Raw genomic sequence first — 12,053 nt, 5'->3', positions numbered from 1 at the left:
AAATGGAGCTCTTACGGCACGTGCCTGTTCGGAATGTAGCCGATTGCAGTTTCTAGCTTTCCTCGTGTAACGCAACGAGTTAATTTCCAGGGCAGGAACGGGGCATGGAAAAGCTGCAATTTCTTGCACCAGCTGAATATTCCAGAGCTTTCGAGTCCAATTGAGACGAAGCGTGGCCCTTTCAGCCTATACTCGTCGTCAATATCACTAGATAATTTTCACGCATTGTTTCGGCAGTTCGTATAGAAACTGAATACTTTAAACCCTTCTTTCACGATGTAAAGAGTAATTTTAATTACTTCTGTATTCTGCCTTTTTAGAGTTTCGTTTTGTCTGTGTGAAACCAGTGAAATACACTATGTTATAATGATGTACATCACTTCCCATAAATTTAATGGTATCTGCGAAAATTGTAATGCAACGTGAAGTTTCGAACTGAATTATACATTCAAATACGTATCGTCACCGAGGAATATGCCATAATTAACAAGAGTATAGAAAATTTCAGAGAATCAAGGAGATACGTAGTATAAATTATAATATCGCGCGACACAATGATTTAGTTTGGGCTACGTTAAAAATCATATAGTTGGATTTAGAGGGCAGTTCGACTTAACTCGAGATGGAAATTAAAACGCATAGTGCGTTCCATTTGACGAGGTGTAATTGCCGGTGTGGAATGTGTATACGTGCATGCATCAGAATCGATATTTCTTCTTGACAGCCGTTATTGCGACAAGTTCCTGTTGCAAATTTCATTAACCGTTATATCTGACACGGGATATACCTACAACGCGACGGTGAAAAGCTACACCGATTTCCCACGTAATTTCTATCATTTGTACCCATTACAATTTGGAAATTTGCCGTTACACGTACGAAGACTGCAGGTCGCTGCTTGGCATTTTTACGCATGAACTACCGACTTGAATGTTTATTTTTTATCGCGCTGAGCGTTGAAGAGTTGGAGCCTCGATTTATTACTCCGCTAGAAATGTCAGAACCATCTGATATAGAACAGAGTCGTTTCTCTGTTTTACATTCCTATAACCTATTTTTATTTATGGAAATTATGTGCCCTTGTTTAATGAAATTAATATTTTTATGAAAAATGTGCTTATTTAAATGTAGAATTAAAACAATCAAAGAATAGAAGATACATAGCTAAAATATTGCTCAATTTCCTAAATAAACGTTTCTTTAGGTAAATCGATATGTCTACTATTATTCTTGTGTTTGTTTTGAACCAATTTTAATATCACTTTCCTAAAAGAGAATCGTCTTCTGAATAATGAATATGATACCTGGAATTTGTTAAGTTTACTGTGAAATCTTTAACGATATACTGTCAAAAATTTATTTGCCAAATCTTCATTATCTCATTTATTATTATAATTGTCTATACGATACAGACTAACAATAAAGCTATTATATGTTTCGTTCTTTAACTCATTATCCATAATATCTCTAAACATGCAAGAATATTATGATCTCTCAGTTCAAATTTATTTAAAATTTATTCGTTTACGTGCCGCCGGTTCGCATGTATCGCCTCAATTTTCAAATCAGTTATCGAATCGTACCTTGCCCCGTATTTACCAAATGCAAAGTAAATAGGCAAGTAGACGAATCACGTACTACCATTTTGATAACAGCGTTTGGGAGCGAACTTACGAGGACCTCGTGCACGCTGTTCAAACGTTCCCAGGACATTTGCTTCCTGTATTCCCATTTCTCTGCGTCACGTAGTGGTCGAGTTTGAGGATCCGTGCAATGGCTAATAATTCTCTTGGGCAATGTTCCCCTGTACGTTTCGCCACGTCTCTCTCCGACTTCCAAGAACGATTTTTGAACACGAATCCCACGAGGACTACATATTTTATAATTCCTGCCCTCGTTGATCTTCACGAACAAGATAAAGTTCCGAAACTTTCTACAAGATATTTTATCGATTCCTGTAGAGACTTATACAAAGTGTCCTTCAATAACGGGAAAAAACAGAGAAAACAGCTTATATAAATAGGTACACATGTATCACATTTCCGAATTATGAACTATGACTTCCGTACTGTAAACTACTATAACTGATTTCACTAACAAAATTCATTGCATGTGTATTTTATACGTTAATATTTTATATGTTAAATAAATACTGTAGAATTTCCTAAATACACAGGAGAACAAGCATTAACAATAGAAATTCTCCAATTTCCTCCTTTACCTGTAATTCTCGAATAAATATGCAGATAGTTAGGATCCACATTCGGATAATTGGATTGGAATTTAGTTTGCTTCATCTACTATTACAATTGCAAGCGTTCGTATAATTAAAATAACAATCGTCATCGTCTAATTTAGATAAAAATTCCACACGAGAGTTTCAGAAATTCGGCATTGCGTAAAATCTTCTTTCAACAAATCGATTCGTATTTCTGACCTTAGAAAAATTGGACCACTCTGTGACACAAACACTGCAGTCTTGAGTTCATGTTAAAGATAACGGTCGTTTTCGTCTGTTATCTACAAAGTAAGCAGCTGCAACTTATAGGAGCAGAAAAACAATTTTACTTTGAGAACACAGTCGAGTACGATATTTTCGTGTGAAACAGTTATATGTGAAATGTTCGCATTGCTTTTGCATTGGTCGATCGTCGCTGAAGTACCCTGCATACGCGATTTCAAGAGTAAAACGAGCAACCCTGTTTGAAGCACGAGCCAGTTTATAGAATTCGTGGAAAGGATTTCTATTACAGACACGAGGGCTATGCAATTAAATCTTCGAGCTCGTATGTCGCCATTTAGTTGGCCGCAAATTTCTGCATTTACCTTCTGCCTGCCACGCTCCTACTATCCCATTCTGCTGAGAGATTATTGCGCCGGTTTGTATTTGCTGCCTGCATTATGCTTCGCGCTTTCCATTCGCGTATCTCGTAAAATATTAACTTCTTAATGAAAGTAATACCAACTTCATCCTGCATGCAACGCAGCCGTCCATTGTACTTGGGAAAAATTAAGCATCACTAACTTAGCTTTGCACGAGAGCGCTGAATTAATTCCACCACTGCACCATCCTGACCCTTCTGACGCGATTGAAGAAATTGAAACGTGAGACCTGGAACAAAGATGATATTTTTGATAATTTCAACGTCTTCTCGATGTATTTTTAATGATAAATGAAACAGTAGAACTTTAGTATTCGAATTAATACAAGAACGTAACCGTTTCATAGAAGAATCATTGAACAGCGGAGCATCTGTCTTTTCTTGTATTTTAAATTATTTTACATTCCAGAAAAGGTAATATTACTTAAATGTAATCTTATTCCTAAGTGGTACTAACTTTTTATATGAGTCGTTTAATGCAAAAGTGGTGTAAGTCAAAAAAGTTGATTACTGTATAATGAAGGATAAAGTAAAACTTCTGTAAAGGGTCGAGTGGGCGATTCTCACTTATTCTGCTATCCACCGAGAAACTAATGAAGATATACTTACACCGCGTTTGCACAAAACAAAATGAAGGTTACGCTTCCGAGATGTGGTGTTAAATCAAATAGGCAAAAAATCGAGTCACATCACTTTTGCATTAAATGGTTCATATATCCCATTTCGTTTTATATTTTTAAATCGAGTTAACTTATACTGGAATTTGGTTTAAACGTATACTGTTTTAGTGTATTTAAGATAACTTTAAATACAAGGTGGCGGAAAAATTATGTTTTGAATCGAGCACCGGATTCCGAATTGAAAATCTAATTCCGAAATAATCCGATTCGACCCATCCTGATCGCTACCTGACCCAATCCGGACCTCTGGCATCCGTCATTTCGGGTACCCGCACATTCCTTGTATTCGCATAACGGAGATTCTACTATAGGTGTTTATTACCTTCATGTATTACAAATATAACCTACGAACATTATTTGTATTATAAACTATATATGTACTTTTTAATTGCTATTATCAGGTTCACCGGAGAGTCATTATTGTGAATTGATTTATTTGTCAAATACATTTAAACTAGATCAGGATTAGTATTGCTAAATGTGTAGTACTTAATGACAGTGTTTCGTAATTTATAAATTGCTAAATGAGATGGTTGTAGTAAATTACAACATAAATACGTGTTTTAATTGCGATGGTTTGGTGTAATATAAACTACATTGGGTTTAATCATGTGGTCTACTAAAATTTATTCTAGTCAACTTAGTAATCAATTGTTATAACCATCAATATTAAAGGATATAGTTTTTCCGATCTAACGTTTACGTAAATTAACTGTTTACGTTATAACAAAAATTATATTACACCGCTTTTTTAATATTTTATTCGAGATGACGTCGATAAACACATTTTGTTCAAAAGTAACAAGTATTTCTATTGACATAAGAATAGCAAAGTATACTCGACAGAAATATATGTCTGAAACTTCCAGTATTGTTTTCTCTACCTAAAGTTTCAAGTATTTCTGTCGTTGTTTACGTATCCCGTGTGGCAGAAGTCGCTCACATTAATTTAACGTCTTGCCACGACATTGTAACAATCCAGAGAAAGTATCCTCTGTTACTTTTAATCCCTCCGAGACTTCACGATTCTCTGACACTCTTTTTCATATTAATCGCATGGAGGCACTATTATCCTCGATGTTAAGGATAACATAATAATTTTTCAACAATAGCAATACGCCGATGTCTTTCCCTTATTTTCTATTTTAGCCAATTTCTTTATTGATAAGAATGGCTCCCAAAAAGAGACAAATCCAAGGATTCGACAGTTTTCAAAAGTTCACGTAATCATTATACATTCAAAGAACCAAAGATCTCCTTTTTACACTGAAATGTAAATTTTTGTAACGCAGAAAAAGTAACTGTGCACGCGATTTGCGCCAATTTCGATTCTGATCACAAATGTAGTAATAAAATTTCCATACAACACGATGCATACATAACTATAACAAATTCGTATCAAACTTGGAACGCCATTCAAAATTCCATTAACATCGACGTACGGTCAACCCTGTGGAATAAACTCGCTGACATTAATCTAATATCGCAGCGAAACCACGAACGACGAGCTATAAAAACTTTAGCCTTTGTTGTCACGCTGTCATTCGATTCTTCCATCTCTCGACTACGCTTCTTCTTTCCATTATACATCGAGATACAAGGTTTCCTCCTTCACCACGATATACCAACTAATCACATTAGTGAATTGACAAATTACAAGTTGTACATTAAGAACTTCTATAACACACACACACACAGTTCACCAATTTTACTGCTGACTTATAATTGAAAAATTTATCTATGTAGAACTTTATCATCAAACTTTTCACTTTACGAAAGAATGAAAAATACGATAAAAACTAGAACTACTTACACTAAAATACTAAAACTATGATATGAAATTTGTAAGAAGGAAAGCAAAATGAGAATTACGGGGAGCAGGCACTTACTATTAGAAAGGAAAAGCAAGCATTATCCATATAATTTACAAAATTCATTCAAATTTGCAAAAATGTAGAAAATTTATTAAATTTCAATAAAAAGATATGTGATGATATAATTAGTTCGAACACTCTGGTAATTTTAATTATTAATTATACTAATTCCACGAATAATATCAATTTAATTACGCAAGAGGATCCAGGATAGAACTAAATTGCACAGCATCTTACCTACTCGAGGTTAGAGAGAGGAAGAGAGAGATAGTGGGACAAAAAAATTAGTGACCGCTAATTAGGCTACATCGATCTGGCTGTGCGCGGTCTCAAGTAGTGCAAGCGTTCGTATATAGCGACATACGTGACACAGAAACACGGTAGAGATGTCACGCTGTGTTGCTAGAGAATTCTCGTAGCGATTTTAAAAGTTTGTTTGTTTCGATCGTAACAAACCTCGTTGTTTCCAAGCACGTGCGTCGTTTACGGAGTTTCAGAAATTACCCCCTTCTGATAAGACAATGAATCCGATCTGAATCTATTTGTAGCTACAAAGGAGATCTGCTACGTTTGTCTTTCTTGTACTCTGTTTCGTGTTTCTTCGGATTTTACTGTTTACTGTTATAGATACATTCTATGCATAGGAAATTTCCAGTCGAGTTTGTCTAAGAGCTGCTACTTCTAGAAAACACGTTTATTTATTTCTACTTCTCTTCTTTTCGAAAAAGGGTTTGTCTACGTGTTGCGAATTGTTTAGTCTGCTATCCCGTAGGTTTGTAGAAAGGAAATGTTTTGTTTTTTAATGGACCGTTAATGAAGTTGAAAAAGTTAAAGTGATCTTTAAAAGTTATTTTTCGATGAATTCAAGGTTTGTAATAATGAATCGGTAATTTTTGTAAACTAAAATTCTTTTATTAATCGCATTAATAATTCTTCGATGTAGTTCTCTACGAACGCAAAGTTGAAATATTCTTACAAGTAGTAATCTGCATGATTCAAGTCAGACATGCGAATATTTTTCAAATATAATTTATATTTACAAAATATTTCTGACTAATTGGTTTATCATGCTAATAGAGCAATAGAATTTTAAATATGTAGTTCTAATTATTTTGATATCTGAAAAGAGATCTCGTTTAAAATTGTTGAATACCGCCACTAATTCATACACTGCCGTCCGAAAATCACACGGTAAATTTAGTTCTGTACGAACGATATACTAGCAAATAGGAGAATATTGCGAAAAATTTACGGAACTTAGCAAACAGTCTAGTCATGCAATTTCCGTAATGAATAATAGCAAATTAAATACTGTAGAGAGTGTGACGTGTACGCTGGCTACGTTTCGCTGCGTGTTATTGAATATTGTTTGACCATCAGAGAATTCCATTAGAGGTACTGAAGCATTAGATACACCTACTTTGCAAGGTATTTTATTTTCTCATTCTCGCCAACAGGATTCTTCTAACAATATTCAGAAACGTTGGTTTCAATTACACACGTTCAGGCGTTTTTTCCGTGAAATTACCTTGGAAGTACGAACCTCCACTACTAATCAAACGGAATGAGAACAATGATGATAGAACTTTTTCGGTGGAATATAAAGAAAAGTTAGGAGAAAAGAGATAACGAAAGGCAAAGCACATATTTGGCAACGACAGAGTTGAATTCATGCTGTGAGCGATGTTTTTGTGATTTAAAGAAACGTACATAAAGTTTGAAAATGTCTTCTATCTTGCATGAAAGTGTTATTATAGTATCACAACGTCCTTTTTGAATTTCTCTAGTATACTGACTCAAAGATTAGAATATTTCATCGACAGTCTGATCCTTTGACGATTAATATTCTTGGAAACTTTCAAAGCTTTGCAAATGATCATCGTTAAAACAATGATATCAAATTTTGTAATATCATAATGAGCGAACTAATGCAAAATATACAGTGGTTTATTTGAAAGGAATGACGATATTAATTTATGAATTACTCGTCGATTATTCAATTGGATTTAACCACATGTTCGCGTTTAATCACATGTTCGAATTTAATCACAATTCCGCATTTACCTATCGCAAGGTAGAGTTTTTCTCTGTTAATAAATATCACTGAATAGAAGCTGGAAAGTTTATATAAAGCGACGAGAATGTTTATCGTACGCTGAAATGTCAAATAGCTACTACTTCTACTACGTAGTGAAAGTTACGAACTAATTAGGCTCTGACAATAAACTTTTGATTATTACACCCGTAACAACCGAGTTCGGCTCGTAGTATGTTTAATTTTTGACTTTTCCTGAAATCAGTTAACTAATTTACACTGTAACAGAATTATGTTGCAAAGTTCTCTGCAAATCAGCCAGTCAAGTTGCTCTGTAACAAATGCGTTTATTTTTATTCGGAGAAACACGTTTATTTTACTTCTATCTCGCAACGTCTCTCCCGAGACTTAATGTTAAGAGTCTCGAACACAAAGACGGTGAAGCGTTTCTCCTTCGGATAAAGGTTCGTCCCGCCTGCAGGCAGAACAGAGTTATTAGAGTTACAAAAGAATCTGTCGTTTTAAGACATTGCTTTCAAGCAAAATGAACTAACCGCTCGCGAATTCGCTTCGTCATTAAGTGTACAATGCAAAGAAAGTACGTATACTTGAAGATGCTAAGAAAGGCTCTCGAAACAGGGAAAACCATCGAGGTCCGAAAAGATAGAGGAGTAGAGGATGGGAGTTATTACTTTTGGTTTGTTTTGTGGCTTTCGACTTATTCTTTCATAACAACTTTCGAGCCATTTGACAAGAACTTCGATAATCAATGACTACTCGAGAGATTATTTCTGAACAAAGGAAAGTGGTTAATTCGTACCGAGACCGATTCGGTAATTGCTACTGCTAATAATTTCCTTGGAAGCATAGTAGTTAACAACGAAATCGTTGAAGCTAGTTTTATGATGTTAAGAATAAAATAATTCTTCTAATGTATTTCCGATTTGTACTATATATTGCTACCATTAAATGATGATATCCGAGTTTTACTTACTTCTGTTTTCTCTTCCATCTTTTGATATAAGATATGATATGTCAGTGGAAAATTTTTGATATACAGACATAATTTTCTAGTGAAATTTTATAAATATATTCTCATCTGTTAAGAGTAACACCTCAAACACGACACCATCGAGGGGATATTTTTAAAATATCTGATAATTATCGAGGCAGAAATTATTAGCCTTAAACTGAGGTAACCCTTATCCCTATCTCTTCGTCAATGTTTAAAATTATAAGTTTTACTACCGCTAAAAGGAAGTCGATAGGAGGAAATTTTAAGGAATGACTCGAATATGGTCGCTACCCTCGGTGTCCGTGTAACTCTATAATGGACCAGAATATTAAAACTTATGGAAGCGCAGTGACCTACATTTCCAAGAACAGTCACTACTTTCACATATATTATATTCTCTAAGATTCCTCATAGAGAGTGAAAAGTCTTAAAAGAAGATGAAAGAGAGGAGGACGGTAAAAGAGAAAGGTTGCTGGGCGTGTGTATTTCTCTTCTATTCAACGACCCCTCAACGTTTGTTAAATAAACCTCCCACTGACGTTCTCGCTACGTGAAATATAGGAAAGCTGGAAGCAAATATACATCTGCGAATTCTTCCCTCTTTCGCCCTACATGCACGACCGTAGCTCGCGGGTCAATTTTCTCAAGTCCTTTGTTATATGCCTCGCACCCGACAAACTCGACCCCCTCTTGCATATTCCTATTCGTCTCTCAAGTACACACACATATATACCGTGTGCCTTTGTACATAGCTAGAAAATAATTAGGGTCTGCCATTTTTAGATAATGCTGAAACAGAATATCAAATATTATAGTCGATACAGAAAAGTTATTCATTCTTATGGTAAGTGTCGTTGAATTAAGTATTTGTTCTAGAAGGAGCGGAGAAAGACTTAAAAAATGCATAGAAGATTATTGCATGATATAAATAAATATTGGAATAAATATTGTACTGTGAATTTTATTCCCGACATAGGTTTTATGAAAGGTTTGTTCCAAATATATTAAATATATAAGATTAAAAAGATTTGCAATTTTCATACGTGAAATATAATATTAATAAAAGCGTGCAAACGAAGATGAAACATTTCTTTCGTGCAAATGCCCTGAGCCTGTTTTATATGAATCTTCTTTTACTGCGTCAGTAATAAAACTTTAAACACGTGGGCATAATGAGAATATTAAAGATAAAATTTATATTCATATAAAGATTTTTTATCAGAAGTAAGCTTCGAGCATTGGTTTTTGTGATGCAAATATTAGAAAATGAAGCTCGGCATTCGTATAGCGTTTATTATTGAAATCGAGCCACAGGAACGACCCGGAGCAGCGTTTGATTATGCTCGCCTGAAATTGCAATTTACATTCAAAAATTCAATTTCTTGCTCAGCAACAAAACCATTTATTCACGCGCCGCTGTATCAGATTACAGGATTAAGCAGATTCTCTTAAAACCGAGACTGAAAACTGCAATTCCAAACAAAATTCGTTCCCTAGCCTGAATATCTTCTCCACATCCCAGACCAGCTGGCGATAAATTTCCCGATACTGCGATACTAGCCTCGAGCGTTAAGCTTGCACTGTTTATCAGAGAAGTTCTCTACTGCTAACAAAGTTCCATCCAAAGGAGCACAAACGGGCTAACACGCTTTCTATTCGACGTATACGTCTGTTAAGACGTCGTGTGCACACGGCATTCTACGGAATCGTAGAAACGTAGAAGGGCCAGGCCAAATTTCATCGACAGTCGAGAGTCGTAGCTGTCAATCGGCTGTTTCGAACTCGCGTCGACGAAACGGGGCCACGAAAAGAGTTGGACGGGGAAGATCTCCGTAAATTCTGGTTGGTAGAACGAGCAGAAGGGATCGAGAGATACCGGTGACGGGAAAAGCTGGCAGACAGGCAGGCAAGTAGGGCAGAGGGAGCAGGTTTTCGTTTGCGGTTGAAAGAGCTACCAGTAAAGAGAAAAAGCCATTCTCTCTCTCTCTCTTTCACTCTTATTCGGTAGGTCGAGAGGGGCTGAATATTCGCGCAGGCGTTTCTACCACCGTCCATCGTGGCGCCTTGACGCTCCTCGCAGCTCCGCGTCCCGACGCTCACCCCGCCAATCGTTTCCACTCCACCCCGTCCGCCGCTTACCCCCAAGCAACCAACACTCGGCGCTGCTCGTTGCGCCTCGGTCAATCCGCGACTAGTATGGCGCTACGCGCTCCGACACGCCACCGTACGTAGCGTGCTTTCGCAATCGACGACAGATCGTGCACCGTGATACACGTTGAAAAACGGTGAAACACGCGCGAATTATTTTACTCGACGAACAATCAAGTAGTCTGACTGAAAAGTCGGTGGAGGAACGTGTTTCCTCGCTTCTTTGAAGGAAAGAAAGAAAGAAAAGAAAATATACGAGAAGAAGTTGACTATCCGTCGCGAGAATTCAATTATTGTTTCGCTAGTGTTCGTCCAGACTTGACAGATAAAAATCGAGTGATTGACAGGAAGATAGGGAGAGGAGCGTGAGCGGCCACCGACCAAGGGGTTGAGAGCGGCTATTTAGGGGTTGCTACTATGTAACCGCGTGCACCAACGCTTATCCGGTAGTAGCTCGCAGAGAACGCCGCGTGTTAAGTGCTGATTGCATTGCGGTGACACGAACTGCGATAAGCGGCCGCCAGCAACTGGTAATAAGTGAATTTCGTTTACAATTAGAGAAATGATAGCGTTGTTAAACGTGGTCTGGTGCACGAGGCCGGACGGAAGTCGCGGCAGGTGTCTGACCCGGCACGAGCTCTAGGGCAACGATGCGAGTGGATCGGCTGACACGAAAACCAGACAGGACAGAGACGAGCAAATACTGGACGCGCGCGTTGTTTCGTTGAAACGTTTGGAAAGGGAAGATACCGCTTCGTTGCCGAGACGAAGTACGAGCAACATCAAAAACGAGAGAAGAAAGAGTGGAGGAAGTGCTATCAACTGCACAGTTGATCGCTGATAAACATGAGAGTACCGCGTAACACTCTAGTGTTCATTTAATGCGACCTAACGATCGAACGATTCACGCCGCGCGCTAGAGTTCCCGTAGCCCGCATCGCTGACAGCGATCTCCACGACGGTTCATCGATAAACAACATGGCATGTCCTTTTTCACGGGATCTCTTGAAGGCAGGCCGCGACAAGCAGACCATCAGGAGGGACAACGATCGCTCGAGTATCGCCAGATTGGGACAGAATGGCGGTAGCAAGTCTAGACAATCGTCCTTTGAAGTTACGTCGTTGCTGATGAGAGAGGAAACCGAAGATGCAGAGGATATGCAGACCTTGAACCTAAAGCATCTGAGGGCCGCTGTACTCGTGCTGACAAATCCATCGGTATCGTCTTCATCTATTTCTATGTCACAATTAATTTCACGACTTTTTTCATAAGAGTACAGTAGAAAACCGAGATTTTAAAGTAGATACAAAGCTACCGTTATTAAGCGAGATATTCGCGCGCGAAAGTCAAGCTATTGCTTTCTTGGATTAGCGAGTTGAGGAATCACACGCTTGAGAAAGTTGAACGCAGAACCAAGT

The 12,053-nt window shown here is 37.4% G+C and overlaps 2 protein-coding genes across 4 annotated transcripts in view; one reads left to right on the top strand and one right to left on the bottom strand.

The window, feature by feature from the left end:
- Gycbeta100B (guanylate cyclase soluble subunit beta-1-like) overlaps positions 1-12,053 on the bottom strand; it is a 110,622-nt gene that overhangs the window by 43,665 nt on the left and 54,904 nt on the right. For all 3 annotated transcript variants that reach the window (XM_069132100.1, XM_069132101.1, XM_069132102.1), the window contains one exon: positions 3,026-3,112. The gene's annotated coding sequence lies outside the window, so the exon portion shown is untranslated. The remainder of the gene's footprint in view (positions 1-3,025; positions 3,113-12,053) is intronic.
- Positions 10,634-12,053, top strand: part of Gycalpha99B (guanylate cyclase 1 soluble subunit alpha 2) — a 48,371-nt gene continuing 46,951 nt past the window's right edge. The window contains exon 1 of the mRNA XM_069132096.1: positions 10,634-11,852. Within this exon, the coding sequence (XP_068988197.1) occupies positions 11,613-11,852 (240 nt within the window). The 5' untranslated portion in view covers positions 10,634-11,612. The remainder of the gene's footprint in view (positions 11,853-12,053) is intronic.

The sequence above is a fragment of the Bombus flavifrons genome, chromosome 2 (assembly GCF_040668555.2).
Source record: "Bombus flavifrons isolate JBK064 chromosome 2, iyBomFlav1_principal, whole genome shotgun sequence".
Taxonomy (NCBI): domain Eukaryota; kingdom Metazoa; phylum Arthropoda; class Insecta; order Hymenoptera; family Apidae; genus Bombus; species Bombus flavifrons.
The sequence above is the reverse complement of the archived record's forward strand: the minus strand, read 5'-3'. Positions and strand labels throughout refer to the sequence as shown.